At 63.9% G+C, this 16,850-nt stretch overlaps 1 protein-coding gene across 9 annotated transcripts in view; it reads left to right on the top strand.

Annotated features, from left to right (window-relative positions):
• Window positions 1-670: 670 nt before the first annotated feature.
• SHANK3 (SH3 and multiple ankyrin repeat domains 3) overlaps window positions 671-16,850 on the top strand; it is a 351,907-nt gene continuing 335,727 nt past the window's right edge. For 8 of the 9 annotated variants that reach the window (XM_074903636.1, XM_074903627.1, XM_074903631.1 and 5 more), the window contains exon 1: window positions 16,670-16,730. In XM_074903636.1, coding sequence (XP_074759737.1) covers window positions 16,683-16,730 — 48 coding nt within the window. In that variant the 5' untranslated portion in view covers window positions 16,670-16,682. Of the gene's footprint in view, window positions 731-9,012; window positions 9,063-16,669; window positions 16,731-16,850 lie in introns of those variants that run through there. The other variant, XM_074903628.1, reaches the window with a different exon arrangement.

Here is a 16,850-nt window from a genome sequence, read left to right as displayed (position 1 = left end):
GCACCGGGGATGGGCCGCGGGGGACTGGCCGACCCCGAGCAGCGCCGGGCTGAGGCTTCCCTGGGGCTGGGGGGGTCCCCCCGGCGGGGGCAGCGGCCCTGGGGCCAGCGGGGTGGGCTGGGGCCGGCGCTTTCCGGGGGCTCGGTGGGGCTGGAGGGGCCGCACAGGGCTGGGCCGCGGGCCTGGGCTGTGGCCGTGGGACAGTTCAGGCTCTGCCGTGGGGCGGGTCTGTGGGGCAGCGCGGGGCTGGCCGTGGGTCGGGGCCGCGGGTCGGGGCCGTGTCTGTGGCGGCAGCCCAGGGCGAGGGGCCCTCCCCTGCCCTCGGGGCGTCCCTCGGGGCATGGCGGGGCCGTGAGCGCGGCCGCGGGGGTGCGCCGGGGGCCAGCACTGCCCGGCGGGTGCCGGAGGGCAGCGGGGCCCGGGGGCAGCGGAGAGCCCGGCCGGCGGCGGCGGCGGGGCCGGAGCAGCCGCCTCTGAAGTTTCCCTCCGCCCGCCCCTTTCCGCGCGCACCGGCTCCGCGTTGCCATGACAACTCCTTAAACTAACACCCGCTGCCGGCGGCGGGGGCCGAGTTCGCGGAGGATCCGCCACTCCGCGCCGCGCCGCCCCCCCCGGCCCGGCCCCGCCGCCCCCGCCCCGCTCCGCGCCGCTCCCGCTGCCGGCGGCCGCCGCTGCCCCCGGCCGCGCCGCGGCGATGGTGGCCCGGGCCCCGCCGCCCGCCGCCCCGCAGGTAACGGGCGGCCCCGGGCCGGCCCCGCGCAGGGGGGCGGGGGGCCGGGGGGGCTGTGCCCGCCGGCGGCGGGGTGGCCCCCGGGGCTGGCGGCCCGGCGGGTGGCAGCGGCGGCTGCGGCGGCCCCGCGGACGGGGGGTCCGGGAGCCGGGCGGGGGTGCCCGGGCAGAGAGTTCCGAGGGGCGCAGGGGATCCGGGGGGCGCGGGGGGTGCCGGGGCAGGGAGGTGCGGGGGTCGCGCGGGCTGCGCTCACACCGGTGCGGTACCGGGCGCGGGCTGTGCTCTGCAGTGGGGTGCTGGGGCCGGGCCGGGCCCATCCTGGGGCTCCGGGGCCCATCCTGGGGCTCCGGGGCGGTGCTGAGCGGCCGGGTGCGCGTCCTGGGAGCGGGGCTGCGGCTGTGGTCTGCGGCGGGATGCCTTGGGGATAGGGGCCCCGGCTGCTCTGGGGCGTTGGCACGTCGGGACGGGGCTGTGGCCGGAGCTGGGCAGCGAGGGCTGTGACGTGCCCTGGGCTGGGGCTGTGGTGGGAGCCTGTGTTGGGGTGAAGGGCTGAGATTTGCAGCGAGCTGAACGCGCTTGGGGATAGCTGGTTCGCAGCGACACGTATGTGCCGGGAGGAAGGGGCCGTGGTTTGTGGTTGGGAAGAGGAGCCCCGCTTTTCGGTGGGGCACGCGCAGGCAGAGCGTGCCTCGGGCTGGGGACCGTGACACCTGCAGTCCAGGCGGGGGGACGCTGGTGACGGTGTGGCATTGCTTCTGGAGTGTGTGCTATTGGTTTTGCAACTTGTCTCTTTGTAGTCCTTGTGCATCTGTGCACAGCTGGGTTTGCCTCCCCTCAGGGCTGTGCACGTCCCTGTTTGGGGTGGTGCTCAGTTCACCACCTTCCGTGGGCTCTGTCAGTGTGTGAGCGCATTTGTACACTAAGCCATCTCCACCCCAGGCCGTCACCAGGAACGAGCTGTTCTCTGGCTCAGGCTGGACAGTCCTCTGTATGGGATTTGTGTGGTTGCATTCTTGTATCTGGGCCTCAGCTTGCAATTTTCCCTGTCCCCGATGTCTTGGGGAACTGCTGGAAGAGTGCGAGTCTGCCACTCTCCTACTCTTACAAAACTGGGTCAAGGAAGCAGGAAACTCCAGAGCTGGGTTTGGCTGCCCAGGTCCTGGTACCCACGAGTGCCTGTGGATGCTCATGTGTGTCAGCACGAAGAGAGCAACGAATTTAAGCAAACAGGATTAGACAAGAACTGTATCTGCTGCTTCTTGCCTTGATTGTCTGTGGACGGGGATCCTCAAAGCCTTCAGTGATGGAAGGATTACATCCGCCAGGCGTCTGTGAGAAGCACCCTCAAACCGAGCTTTGAACTGTCCCTGCAGCGGGGCATGGTGGGAGGGTGCCTTGCTGTGTGTTACAGCTGTATTTGTGCTGGTCTTGGGGCGTAAGGAGAGGAGCGGAGGATTTGGCGCTGACCCCTGGGGGCTCTGGTCTTCTCTTGGCCTCAGTGTCCCGGAGGGTGCCTCTGCCCCGGGTGTGCAGTTGCTCGTGGTCGGTGTCCGCTGGGCTGGGCAAGAGCTGCCGGCTGCAGCCCCCGCGGGCGTGGACGTTGCACAAGACCCCGCTCCGAGGGCGCGAGCAGGAGGCAGAGACCCAGGATGGGGGGGCTGTGCCCGAGCTGTGGCTGCGGGGGGTGCAGGCAGCGGGGCTCGGGGCTGGGCTTCCCTGGGAACCGCGTGGGGACAGGGGTGGCTCCTACCTGGGGCACAGGGGGGTCTTTCCCCACTAGAACTTTATAAACTTTGCTAAGAACTTTCGTTGTCATTCTGCCTCAGTAGAGATGTTTGGGTAACGGAGATAACATAGCAAGTTTCTGTAATTTCTTTTTATACCAACACTTAAATGCATTACAAAGTTCCTTCGCGTTTTGCACCTGCACAGAAGCCCTCTCTGGAGGTTTTGCTGACTGCCAAACTTGTGAGGTATGTGGCAGCAGGGTCTGACGGCAAAAAAGGGCACAAAGGAGAATATTACAAGCTACTTTTTTTCTTTCTGTGGTACAGAATATAACACCTAAACATTCATAAAACACCTAACTGTTTTTAATATTGTATTATGGTAGGAATAACGCGTATCTGTGCTGTTTGTGTTTTGTACTGCATTGTTCACTTAAACCACTACTGTGTTCTGGAGGTGCACACAAACAGACACACAAGCAGCCCACAACAGAATATTCTGTTGAGATTTCCACTGGCTAAAAATTCTTACTGCTGCCTCCGCACAGGAGTGCGTAAGTGCATAAAGCAAGCGGTGAGGCACGTGTGTGCCAGCGGTGAGGAGCCGAGCGGGGTCCGTGGGGTGGGGAGGGGGCCAGGGCGCCCGCCTGGGCTCCCCTTCCCGTCTCGGGGAGCGCGGCGAAGCCGAGCACGGTGCTGGGGCTGGGCACGGGTGGTGCTGGGCCGCCCGTCCCACTGGGGCGATGCTCGGCGCCACGGGAGGGGGGGGCGATGCCAAGCTGGCCGTGCCCCAGAGCGGCGGGGGGCTGCGGTGGGGCCTGGCAGAGGGGCCGGGGGCTGGCCATGGGTTGGGGCAGAGCCGAGAGCTCTCCCTGGGAGCCGGGGCCGTGGCCGCAGAGCTGTCCTGGCAGCAGCGGTCGGGCCCCGGGAGCATTCCAGGGATGGGCCGCGCGTTGTGTTGGGAGGGGCGGCCGCTCGGCACAGCTCCGGACTTCTGCCCCGCGCTCCCTTGGTGCGGGAGACCGGGGGGGCTGCCAGGGGAGCGGGAACAGGCTGGGGGAGCAGAGCTGTGACACAGGGAAAGGGTCCCCTCCCGGGCAGCAGGAGGGACTGGCCGTGCTCTGCCCTGCTCCGGCCTCCTCTGCCTGCCTCCTTCACCGGCCATTAGCCTGAGAGGGGGATCTGGTGGCCCGGCTCTGCCCTCGGCACCGGGGACGTGGAGTGGGAGCTGCGGGGTGCAGCGGGGGCTCAGCATCCCCATGGGGCTGGCAGTGCTGTGGGGCGGGAATTCCCTCTGCCACAGCAGACCTGGAGCAGGGGGAGGCCATGCAGCTAAAATGAGTACAAAGAGTAAATTGCCATCCCACTCCTAAATGCAGCTGAGCTGCTGTAACTGTGACAACAGGCAAAAGCTCTGGTTCATGAGTGTCTTGGCTCCTGTTGGCAGCGTGGGAAGGGGAGGCAGCGCTGGTTTTGTGGAAGTCTCTCAAGGATCAGCCCAAACTTTCAGGGGATGGGGGGTCTGTGCCAGTACCAGCCGTCGGGCTGCCCATCTCGTTATGGGGAGCAGCACAATGGGGACTTTTGTAACCCGAGAAGCAGGTTGATCAGGAGATGCTTCTATCATTAAATATTGAAAACTCTTCTCTGGCAGCAGCACGTTCTCCCCTCACTGACAGCAGCTCTGTGCGTTTGTGATTCTGGATGTTACATGGTCTCAGCTGTGACTCTGGGAGGGGATGGGGCTGTGCCAAGCCAGGGACGGTGCAGGGGGACCCTCAGTGCCAGCTTCTCACCAGGGCGAGCCCCTCCCCAGGCAGAGCCATCCCCCAGGACATTCAGGACCCGTGCCCCACGAAGAGCCTCCTGCAGCCTCCACGGCAGGAGCCCCCAGCCCAGCCCCTGCTTTACAGGCTGCTTGTCTGGGAGCAGCCGCTGCTTTGGGCTGCTGCTTCATGCCAAGGTGGATGACTTTGCATGCTCCAGAACAGCAGGAGCTCGGTGGGCAGGGTGGGTTTGGTGGTTGGCTGGGCCTTGCCTGCACCAAGCCTGAGGGTGCAGTTCGGTTCAGGGCTGCGCTTCTCCCCCGGACAGGGCCAATGGGCCCTGGGCTGTGTCCCACCTCCCCGCAGCTGCTCCCCTCCTGGGGGACTGCGGGACTCCCTCCCCTTCGAGAGGCTGGCATTCCTGGCTCAGTTAAGGAGTGGTTTAGACTTCCAGGTCTGGATTCTTGTGCTTTTTATAGATATCCCCAGGGGAGTGCAAAGAATGGCAGGAAATACAGTGGCCCCGCAAGTGCTCAGCCCTGGACACTATTGTTCAGCGTTGGCGGAAGCCGGCCACGGGCAGGGCTGCCCGGGGGACCTTCCCCTGCCTGGAGGAGGCTCAGCGGAGGCTCAGCCATGTCCTTACAGCGTGATGTAACGTTTCCTGGACTTGGTAGAAAGGGACTACAGCTCCTGGCATGTGTGAGGATAGGACATCACATGCTGGGCCTTGGGGGCTGCAGGCTGTGCCCCCTCCTCAGTGTCTCCTGCTCCTCTGTGGGTCGCAGATCCCTGGAGTTGTGACAGGAGCCTGCTGGGACGTGACAGCCACAGTCGAGCTCACCCTGACTTTCCGTTAACCTCCGGCCTGAGTCCCACTGGCGCGTGGGGGCCGTCTGGAGCAGCTGTGCTTGACCAGGCTGTGCCAGGCAGTGCTGTGCTACGGTGGCAGTTTGGCTGCAGCGTGGCCAGACCAGTGGCCGAGCTTGGTTCCGCACAGAGGTGTGCAGTGGCGTCTGCCCGCAGCACCGCAGGCCTTGGCCTGGGTTGTGGCTGCCCTGTTGCTGGGGAAGGCTTTGTCTGCGTTTCTTTTCAGGAGCAGCTGGAAGGGATTCCTTGATGATGCTTGTGAGAGGGACCAATTGTCCCTCTCTGGGGTCAGGGACCTCAGGAGGCAGAAACGGGCACGTCCCCTCTGCATGAACCCTGATCACAGGCATCTGTGTGTGTCCCATCTGCCATATCGTAACCCCATGGGCACTGCTCTGTGCAGAGAGGCTTTTCCACAGCCCTCCTGAGATAGGACTCTCCAGATGCTTCCCAGCTCCCAGTTCTGTCTTGGGGACAGTTTTATTTCCACTGATTGTCATTTCTGATCATGTCGTGTTTGTTGGAGTGCTGGGGACCAGCTGCTGTGGTTACTGCGAGTCTGCAGTCCTTGACTCTTATCCCAGGAAGGGAAGAAGCTGAACGAAAAGCAGGGAATCTGGACATCCATGATAAAAGAGTCAGACTTAGACAAGCGAAAGGCAGAATTGCCATTCAGGAGCAAGAGCAATAACAGCCTCCCTGGAGCTCTCCCTGCTAGTCTGAACAAGGCCCCTCTGGCTCCACAGACAGCAGGATCCTCGGGGACCGTGAGGGCTAGGATCCTGGCAGTGTGCAAGCTGCAGTATAAATACATCGCAGATCATCTGCATAATTTATTCTTCTGTGAAGAGTTTAATTTATCAGGTCCAATAATAAACTCATAAATCTCCTGTGCCTGTTATCAGGGTTGGAAGAAGATGCTCATGTTATAAGCATTTAATTTATCTCCAGAGCAGCTTCCCCTGCAGATTGGTGCTTTTGACGTTACTGGATGTGTATTCCCGTGGCCAGCGTGCCACCGGGCCCTTGTCACCTGAGGATGGAAGAGACGGTGCTGGAGAGGCCTGGCTCGGGGGCGGCCCAGGAGGTTGTTGTGCTGGCCCAGATCTGCTCTGGAGGGCAGGGTGGGATGGAGATGGTGTGGACGAGAGCCAGGAGGAAGAGCTATCCTGCTGGCGATTGAGCAAGGCTGCTGGTGGTGCTGGGAGCCACTCTGCAGCCCAGAGCCACCGTCCCGCTGCCCCGGCCCACCTCTGCTCTGCCCCGGAGAGCTGGGGACCGGCTGGGGACCAGCTGCCTGCGCTGAGGGGCGATGCTGCAGTGAAGCCTGCAGCGGGGCACTGCGCAGCCTCCCCAGGCTGCGGCCGGTAACTTTGGTTGGTATCCTCACCCACGGAAACCTCTAGATTGGGAGCTTGCACCATTCTGGGCCTCAAGGGCTTCCTGTGGCAGTCAGCTACACCACCTAGTTACAGGCGACGTAGAGGAGTATTTCATTTTCTCAGTGCAAGATCCCATGACATTTTCCTCTGCCCTCGCGCTGTGAGATGAAAAGAGCAGAAGTGTTGCCTCCTTTCTGCAGACTGTTCAGGATGTTACAGCCTTTTATCTGTGTCCCTTCTTATTTGCCTCCTTCTAAGGCAGGATCTCTGCTTTTCCTTTCTCTTCTCATGACAGTTTTTATTGTCCTTTGGTCATTCTTGCCTCCTGTTTCTGAGTCCCCTGGGTTTTCCATTTTCCTGGGGAGCCCGGGTGCCCAATCCTGCCCAGGATGGTGGCTGTGCTGACACCTATTCCCCACGTGCTGTGTTGCCCATTCCACTCCACTGCTGCCTGCGCTGCTGCAGCCCTCCATACCTGGGGGGATGATGGAAAAGTGCTGCTGGTGCTTGGCTGGGTCAGGACAGGGTGCTCCCAGGAAATAACAGTTTGGCTTCCCAGGGTTGTGCTGTGGCTGTGCTAGCAGCCAGCCCAGCCTGGGCCCTTGGTGTGCATCTGGGGAAGGCTCCCATGCTCCAGGCGACTGCTGTGTGTGGTTACCTGTTCGTCTGATGCTCACGTGGAGCTGGGCCACCGGGCACCACAGGGTGTTTGGCTTATGCCGCCTTTGGTGAGGTGTAGCTGGAGCCGTGCTGTGTGGCTCCAGCCCAAACCCACCATGTCCCTGGGCAGAGGCTGCCTGGAGGCCGTGGGGTTTCCTGGGAACAGGAGCTGCCGGAGACGCTTTTGATGGATGGGGAGTCCCTGTTCTGTGGCACCACACAACCCACCCCCTTGTCCTGGCCTCCTAATTGCAGCAAACAAGTCTCCCGGCACCGCTGACGGCGGTGGGGTGGGAGGGCTGGGGCTGCTCTGTGCCCTTGCCAGGCTTCAAACCACGCTCTGTGCTGCAGTGAGGGGTTTTGGAGAGTGCCTGGGTGGGAGGGGGGCTGTGTGGGTGTCCCAGCCTGTGCCACCCCGTGCCCAGGGGCGTTATCCCTCGGCCCTGCAAGGTTCGATGTCCCTGCAGGCGCAGCAGGCCCCTGCCGCACTGCCTGCCCTCTTCAGTCTCGGTGTTCCCAGTGCTAGGGGACAGGAGAGAGACTCACTTCTCTAAATGTCCAAGCAGGACACACATATTCCCTGGGCTATTTTGTTTAAATTAAGTCCTACATAAACAGCTGTGGTAGGTTTCCTTTGTTTTCATGGCCCAGGTGTCCTGTGAGCTTTTCTCCAGAGAGGAGTCAGCAGGGCAGTGGCAGCTGTGTCCGGAGCATCGTGCTCCGGCCCCGCGGGGACCTTGGCAGCATCGTTTTACAGAGGCACACAATAGCTGCTGAGTTTTCCAGGTGCATCGCTGTGTCTGCGATCCCTCTGCCAGTGGAGGCTGGAGTCTATCTAATAAAATGTTTAAAGCCTGGTGGCACCCCAGCTGCCCACGTGGCATGCCACGAGCTCTCTGCAAAAACGGGATCCTTGCCGTGGCCCCTTCCCCCCACGGCACCTTGCACTTGCTGACACCAGCTGCAGCACAACAGGCGTGCTCCAAGAAATCCCAAGTCATACATTTTTAATTTTCTACAACAGAGCAGCCATTTCAGCCACTCACCCAGAAAGGATCTTTAATGAGAAGCGAGGAGAGAGAGAGTGCACGCTGCCAGCACATAAGGGAGCAGAGACATTATGGATGCACTTTTCTCTTTTCCTGGCTGCCTGCAGCTGTTCCTGAGTTTAGCCTGGAGCTCTTGTCCCATCGTTCTGGAGGTGGGCTGGGCCAGGCCCTGGTCTGCTGTTGCTTGTCCTGAACGAGGGGTTCTGCTCTGAGGAACTGCCCCTCAGCATTGTGGCATTTCAGCCCCAGTCTGCTTCTGCTCTCGGGCTGTGTGCTGCCCAGGACTCTGCCTGGGAGCGGGTCAGCCAGGGTGGGAGAGGTGCTCCAGGACCCCTCGATCCAGGTGGGAGAGGTGCTCCAGGACGCCCTGACCCGTGGTGGCTGATTCCACCTTCCCTGGTGCTCGGCCCCAGCCGTTCCACGGGGAGCTGCGTTGCCCTCATGCATGGTGTCACCAAGCCATGCTGCGGGGCCAGCAGAGGCAGGGGCTGCCGGTCCTCCAGCCTGCCTGGGCAAGGGGCAGAGCCCCTGTGCTCTCCTTGGGGGACAGCCATCATGCTCAGGGGGCTCCTCGGGGCACAGGGCTTCTGCTTGCGCTGCAAGGCTGTGGACGCTCCGCTGCGGTGGGGCGGCGGGTGTTGGTGGAGCTTTAGGTGACCTTGCTGCTTTCACTGGCGTCCTGTGGGAGTTTCGCTCTGGGGACGCTCCTGTCCCCAGCCCTGCGGGTTCCACAGCTCCCTGATCCGCTGCCTCCGTGGGCGCAGCGTGCCCGGGGCCGTGCGTGTGGGGTGCTGCGCTGACGCTGTCCTTGCTCTCTGTTGTCCGCAGGTTGATGAAGAGGGAGCGCTGTGACCCTGTGCCTGTGACAGTCATTCCAGGTAAGTACTCCTCTGTCCTTCCCTTTCTGTCTTCAGAGACGCCCAGGGCCTCCCAGCTGCAGTGGTGGGGAGGGGGCTCAGGCGGGGAGGGCCCTGCAGCTCTGTCCCGGGAGGGCATGGCCTGTCCAGTGGGGACAGGGACCTGGCTTGGATGCTCAGGGGTGGCTGCGTGGTGAGCTGGGGGCAGAAACATGGCTTGTGAGGGCTGGGGGAGGGTGGCAGGGCTCCGGCCAGGGGGACAGGACGTGTTCAGGCAGGCTGTGAGTGATGCAGAAGCAGTTATGAGCTGGGGGTAGGTCGTGACTACACGACATGCTTTGAGGAGGCATTGGGAGGAAAGGTCCTCAGGGAGACGGGCTGACAGGGTCTGACGGGGCCCCTCTGTCTGGGATCCAGGATCTCTGTCTTGGACAAGTGCCGCTGGTCTTGGAGGACGGGCGGGTTCCTGGACATCACAGTGCTGTGGGTGCTTCCTCCAGCACCGGCCGCTCGGATGCTGCCTCATGCAATGGGGCTTCTTCCTGCCCGCCTGAGGACACCGGGCCCTTGGCAAGTGCTGCCTGTCCCCGGTGCTGGTGGGGCTGGTGGCCATGTCACCCCACAGCCATGCCCACGGGCTGGGTGCTGCCTGCACGCTGCTCCATAGACCAGGGCAGGGTCTCGATGGGGCTCATGTGAATGTGCAGGATGTTGTGAAAAATGTTTTTGTTGGCCGCACTGAGCCATGGAGGCTTTCGGGGCTGCTGTTGTGGCCGCTGTGGGGCTGGTGTGAGGGGACTTGTGGTGCTGTGGCATGAGGCCAGCCAGCTCCGTATGTGCCAGTGAATCTGTGGCACTGTGGCTGGCAGGTGCCAGAGCTGGTGTGCCACAAAGGGAAGCAAAGCGGTGGTGGGTGTCCCTAGCCCCCAGGCTGAGGGCACGGGCGGCTCATGCTTCTCCCAGAGCACGGGATGGATGTGGACAGGGCAGGGATGCAGCTGCTTGGTGTGACTGCGGTGGGGCCAGAGCCTGGCACAGAGGGAGGAAAGGGCAGGCAGAGCTACGCTGGGAACAGGGGAGCACGGGGGACAGGGGAGAGGGGAGCGGGGAAACCACTGCCCATGGCTGGTGGAAAAGCAGCTTGAGCTGTAGGACATGGCTGGGGAAGGGTCCGGGGGAGATGTCCTGAGGGAGGGGGAGAGGGCGAATGGCAAATGTCTGCCCGTGATCTGGGGCCAGTCTGTCCCCTGCCTGACGTGCGGTCTGTGCTTGGTGCCAGGTCTGGTCTCCTGGCCTCTGCTCCGAGCAGCCTTCCTTCCCTCTTCCCTCCTCTCGGTGCCCTGCAAGGGCCCAGCCCCTCCCGGCGTGGTCCCGGCTGGTTCCTGCCAGTGGCGGGTCTGGCTGACGCTGTTCCCACTCCAGGTGTGCACACTTGGAGCGTGGCCCTGACGGGTGCTCCCAGCTACCGCTGTCTGTGCCCCAGCATGACCAGTGCGGGGGCTTGCGGGGGAGCAGGGCGCCAGCCTCTGCCTCGGCCCCAGGCTGTCGCCTGCCGGCCCCCTGTGCTGCGGGTGCCTGCTGTGTCCCACCCCAGGGCTGCGAAGCGAGGGACCCTCTGTGTGGATGCCTCTGCAGGGCTGGGGCTCAGAAAGCCCCCGCCTCACCCAGCCCCTTCCCCTGCGCCAGGCAGGCTGAGCTGCGGCGTGCAGCAAGCGGTGGATGTCGAGCTGCAGGGTGAAGGCTTGGAAACCAGAGGAGGAAACAAAGGAAGCATAAAATGCTAATGCACAGGAATAGTGGGTGCTTTTTCTGGCTTCAGCTGGCTCTTTTCAGAGCCTGCGGCTTCATTCCAGGACCCCTGAAACGTGTTGCCACTTCACCTTGTAAATCCTGTGGGTAATTCAGGCTGCCCGTGCAGGGCTGGCTGTGCTGCGTGGGCCGAGCCGTGTGGGCTGTGCTGCGTGTTTCCGAGCAGGGGCTGCCTGCGCTGCGTGGGCTGCGCTGCGTGGGCTGCACTGTGTGTTTCCGTGCAGGGGAGGTGCTGTGCCGTGCCGTGCCGTGCCGTGCCGTGCCGTGCCGTGCTGAGCCATGCCGTGCCGTGCTGTGTCGTGCCGTGTTGTGCTGAGCCGTGCCGAGCTGTGCCGTGCCGAGCTGTGCCGTGCCGAGCCGTGCCGTGCTGTGCTGTGCTGAGCCGTGCTGTGCTGAGCCGTGCCGAGCCGAGCCGTGCTGTGCCGTGCCGAGCCGTGCTGTGCCGAGCCGTGCCGTGCTGTGCTGAGCCATGCCATGCCGTGCCGACCTGTGCTGAGCCATGCCAAGCTGTGTCGTGCCGTGCCATGCTGAGGTGTACCATGCCATGCTGTACCGTGCCGTGCTGTACCGTGCCATGCCATGCCGTGCCAAGCCATGCCAAGCCATGCCATGCCATGCCATGCCATGCGGTTCAGGGCTTGGGAGCTGCTGCACTGTGAGAGGTGCCTCCCTGCAGGGTTCTGCCAGTTGTCAAGCACTGGCTGCCAACACAGGGCAGGTGCAGTCTTCAAATATGTGCGGGGGGGATGGATTGTGTTTGCACGGAGATGTGGGCATTTATCCAAGCTATTCTTCTGCTGTCTTGTGTGTTCAATGAAGTCAGTCCTGCATGGTCCCAGAGCACACCCGTGACTTGCAGGGCCCAAATCTGATTGCTGTGACGGCATCACTTCTGAACACTTCAGCAGATCACTCAGTGCTCTGACCTGCTCCTTCTGCAGCAGAACAGCAGATCCTGGGGGGAGCGGGGCCCCATGGAGTCAGGCTTGGCAAAGGCAGTCCCTGGTGCAGGGACTTTTGTTCCTTGCCCTGAAGGGGAAGGACCCTCCTTCCCTGCTGCAGCAGCAGCCCCAGTCTGTGGGACACGGAGAGGCCTCTCGGGGTCTGCGGGAGGCCATGGCTGAGCCAGGAGCCTGGCTCTGTCCTGCCCTGCTCTGCCCCCACCGTGGCTGCCCGGCCGGCTGCCGCCTGGTGCCTCTTCCCGACTCCTCCAGCACAGCAGCTCTGCCCTGAGCTGCCTCGCAAGGTGGGACAGGGCTGGAGGCAGGGCTGGGCAGGGGCGCAGGGATGCCAGAGAGGCGATTAGCGTCTCGGTCCCAGACAAACAGATGGAGATAGCGTTATCCTATTACCTCAGGGCTAAGCGGGAGAAGCCGAGCGCTGCGTTCAGGCTGGCTGAGCAGCGGGCGCTCGGGGCGCCTGCAGCAGCAGGATGTTTTTCTGGGGTGGCAGCCACCCCGACACCAGCTCCGGGTAGTGTCAGCAGCCGGGCAGCACCTGGGAACAGGTCAGGTATGCGCTGCTGGATGTGGGGTCAGCGCTGGCAGCCCTGGACCTGTGCTCTGCCGCTTTAGTGAGGAGGCCAGGGTGCCTGCGAGCTGGGGTGTGGGGTGCTGCAGGGGCTGCGCTGGGGCAGGGCCAGAGGCTGAGTGAGGGGATGGGGATGGGGCCTCGCTGGTGGCAGGGGTGATGGGGCGGTAGGTCCCAGCAGTGTCAGGGATTCATGTAATTCCTGGAGGTCCTCAGGGTTCTTGCTTCTTGCTGTGTCGTGCTCCTCCTAAGCTGGAGGCGGGAGAGTGGAGGATGGGTGCAGGATTGCAGCAGGTACAGGGCAGGATGCAGCTGTGCAGGGTGGCAGCCTGGGTCAGCCCGGGCCGTGGCATTGTGCAGGCGAGGGGCTGGGTGTTCCTCTGGCCGTGCTGCCGCGGGTCCCTGCCTGCTGCGCGGGGACACAGGGTGGGAGGTGCGGGAACCTAATGCTTGGATTTGCTTGTCCTCGGGCTGTACCACCTTCCTGGGCTGTGCTTGCCTGCAGCTGTGCCTGGCAGTGGTGGGGAGATGGAGGGAGCAGATGTGCTTTCTGCCAGCCTGTCGGTGGTGGGGCCGGCTCCAGCTTCTTGCTCCTCCTGACTGAGTCCTCACATGTGTCTGACCCAGGCGTGCTCCTCTCCCGCGTCAGCGGGCTGGCAGTGTGGGGTGGCCCTTATGCTCTGGCTCCACACCGGGAGCTGATGGGGTTCAGTGACTTGTAGGACAGGAGAAGATGCCAGAAAACCCAGCACACGCCTCTGGGCAGTGGTGTCTGTGGCCAGGCTGGTCTGCAGGACTCTGGAGGGGCCTGACTCCATGCTCGGGTCTCGGCGGTGGTTCCCAGCTGTGGTGGGGCTGGGGGTGGTGCTGGTGAGAGGCCTGTCCCCGTCCTGGCTGACTGGGCAGCGCAGGGGTAGGATCGGGGACCCCGACCGGGGTGCACAGGGCCCAGCACGTGCTCCGTGAGAGCGTGTAGGGGTGGTTACCACGGTGACTGTGTTAAGTGATGTTCCTATGGCTACGCACCGCTCCTGCTCGGAGTTACTGTGGGGGGGGGGTGCGAAGCCCCCAGGATCCCCCGTGCCTCCCCGTGAGGCTGTTCCCGTTGCAGCCGTCCCCTGGCTCCCGCGCTGGAGGCACCTTCCCGGGGTGGGGGAGGCTGCGTGAGCAGCTCTCGGTGCTGAGCTGCCCCGGGGGCTGGGGGCTCTGCGGGCCATGGGGGCCGGGCACTGTCCCTGCCCGGGTCTCCTGCGGTTTGCAGGCACCCCTGCTGGGACAGGCTCGGGGCAGGCCCCTCGTGGTGAGGGGCTCTGGGGACACCCTCCCACTAGAGCAGCAGTCACCACATCCCTGGAGCCCTGCGTTAGTGGTGGCAGCTCCTGTGAGGGGCTCTCATGGCACACAGAGCCTGTGGATCCCAGCTGCCTCCTCCCAGCAGTAGATCCTGTGAGCTTCAGCATCTTCAGCCATCTCTGCCTTTTCCCAGGCTCTCTTCCCCGCTTCGGCCAGGCGCACCCAGGTGGGGTCCAGGGGGGACGGGCTGGGGTGCTGCGTGGCCCACGGGGCTGACTCCAAGTGCCTGCTGCAGCGGGAAGGGTGAGGGCAGCCCGGGAGGAAGGACTGCAGTCGCTGATGCTTCGCAGGGAACCAGGACGGGTACGGGAGGGGCTGCGGGGCGGAAAGCAGCGGGGACTTGCCCCGTCTCTGATGGAGAAGAGCTTGTGGAGAGGTGAGACATGGATCAGTTGGAGGGGGAAAGGGGATGTCTGGGAAGTGGTTCTGCACTCTGGGTTTGTACTGGAGCGAGCCCAAGCTGGGAGGCTCGAGGGACTGTCCCTGATGTGGGCAACGTCCAGGTAGTGCTGGGGCAGCCACTTGCGTCTTGCTGCTTCTGGGGGAGCCTGGAGCCCCACACAGGGATGTTCTCCCTGTGGGCAAGCAAGGATGCACAGAGCCCAAGGAATGAGGCTAGGATGCTGCAAACCTAAAACCGCCTAAGGGTTAGGTGCTGCTGGGCAAGGCCAGGAGCTGGCTGGCTCAGAGCGGGTGGGGGAGCAGCCAGAGTGCAAGCGACAGACCCGGGAAGGTGGGTGTGTGGCAGAAACCCGGATTTAAGAGGCCACGTGTATGGGCAGGGCTGTGGCCAGGTCTGTGTGTGCAGTCTGATAGGGCTGGCTTACAGACTTCCCACTCCAGCCCCTTGTTCCTGCTCCTGTCACTGTTTATGGACACTTCTGTAGAGCTGTGAGCTGCCCTTGCTAAAAGCTGTCAGGACAACAAAATGGGCTTGGTTTTAACCTGGGCCAGCTGGCAGCATGGGCTGCCTGTGTGCCTGCGTCTCCAGCCCGGGGGTGGAAGTGAGTGCACAGGGGTGGGGGCAAGGACCAAACTGCCCTGTCCTGGCATTGTCGCAGACACGCCTGAGTGGTGCAGCCACAGCAGGTGCAGGCTGTCCTGCCCTCCAGTCCTCTGTCCTCCCCGCCAGTCTGCTGCCCTGCCCGCCAGTCTGCTGCCCTGCCCGCCAGTCCTCTGTCCTGCCCTCCAGTCCTCTGTCCTGCCCTCCAGTCCTCTGTCCTGCCAGCCCAGCTTGCCAGGGGATGGGGGCACGGGGCCAGGCAGCAGGCTGGGCTGAGCCTGGCAGTGGATGTGCAGCCCCAAGCAGCTCTCAGTGCTGTGTGCCTGACACTGGGTAGCACCGTACCCCGTGTGGGGACTGTAGGGACAGAGCGGGGCTTTGCTGGCCTCTGCTCCTCCACCGTGGTGGCTGGGGGGCCTGGCTGGGGCTGCCAGCTCCTGCTGTGCCCTGCGCAGGCTGGCAGGAGCTGTGCTGCCCCTCAGGCCACACGGGGGGCAGACCTGCGGCCCCCCTGGGGCGATGGGGCAGGGATGGGGCAGGTGTGGACGTGTCCTCGGGCTGGGGACGCACGACGCTGTGGGAGGTGTCGGCCAGGAGCGTGTGCAGGGCTGTGGCCAGCGGGAAGCACACGTGTTTCAGGCCAGGGAGTGCCACCGTCTGTCCTGTTGGGCTGGAGTCGGTTCCAGCAGGGCCAGTGGCCAGAGTGAGTGGGAAGCCTTTGCTTCGGCTGAGCGGGGCATCGGCTCCTGTGCCTGAGCGCTGGGTTCCTCTCCCGCAGCAGCTGCGGGCAGGCGGTGAGGGGCTGCAGGCTATTAGCATGACAGCTAATTAAGGACAACTCCCAGGAATCCCTGTGCCAGAGACTATTGCCCCAGAACTCTGTGGATGGGATCCCCTACCAATCGCCAGCAGCCATGCACTGCAGCTGCCTCCACATGTGTGTGTGCTGGGGGAGTTCAGGGGTGCCCCAGCCTCTTTGCTGGACACTCGTAGACACAGATGAGCCCCGACATTCCCGGGCCTGCGCCGTGTGGGCACAGGATGCTGCTCTTACCCCGCAGCCCCTCGCTGGGGTCAGCACTGCTCTGCTGTCACCCTGGGAAGGCCAAGCACTGGCGCAGTGGGTTTGGTCCCTCGAGCAGGACTTGCCCTTTAATCATCCACACATTCCCAGTGGCCCACTGACCCTGGCGATCGGGGAGAGGGAAAATCAATTGGCAGGAGAATTACCCATCAGGCGCTGTAGGACACTGCGGCCACACGCAGGCTGATCAATGAGCCCTGCTCCTTCTCCTCGTTAGCTCTGTGCGTCCTGACACATTCTGGGGCCACAGTAAGTACGGTCCTGCCCCTGTCCCTGCCCCAGCCCCTGTCCCTGCCCCAGGCCCTGCCCTGCCCCTGCCCCTGCCCCAGCCCCTGCCTTGCCCCTGCCCCGGCCCCTGTCCCTGTCCCTGCCCCTGCCCCTGCCCGCGGGGGTCAGTTCTGGAGGACTTGGGCAGTGGTGGCAAAGGACAGGGTTGGGCTGGTACCAGCTGCTTTGTGCTGCCTGTCACGTGGGGCTGGGAGGGAGCCACCGCAATCGGCAGGGCTGGCTGACCCGCTTGTGCCCAGATAAGTGATGAGGACGGCTCTGGCGTCGCAGAGCCCTGGCTCTGGGCAGGGCCCTGCCTGGCAGCCCCGGGCACAGAGCTGGTGGGATACCGAGGACCAGCCTGGGGTCAGTTGCCTGGGGGAGCCCCAGACTCCTGACACCCCGCGCGGGGCCCTGAGCTCAGGCTCCGTGGTGGGGGCAGAGCAGCACAGCCCCTCCCGCTCCCCGTCCCCCCCCGCGGAGGCCACCGAGCCTCCCGCAGTGCTTGCAACCATCGACCGCCCGTTCCAGGCGCAGCCGCCCCTGGTAAATCAGTAACGTCTGGCCGGTGGGAGAGGACGACCCTGCTCGTCCCATGGGCACTGCCAGCCCAGCGAGAGCGGACGCTCCCCGATCCTTTGAGGTGAGGGCTTGACCCCTGCAGTGGCGCGGGAGGGCTGGGAGCTCTGGGCAGGGCTGTTAAACGTGACCGAGGGCTCCTGGGTCCTGGAAGGGCTCAGGAGTGCCGAGGAGGTCGCGCGGC

Source organism: Athene noctua, chromosome 3 (assembly GCF_965140245.1).
Source record: "Athene noctua chromosome 3, bAthNoc1.hap1.1, whole genome shotgun sequence".
Classification (NCBI taxonomy): Eukaryota; Metazoa; Chordata; class Aves; order Strigiformes; family Strigidae; genus Athene; species Athene noctua.
The sequence above is the reverse complement of the archived record's forward strand: the minus strand, read 5'-3'. Positions and strand labels throughout refer to the sequence as shown.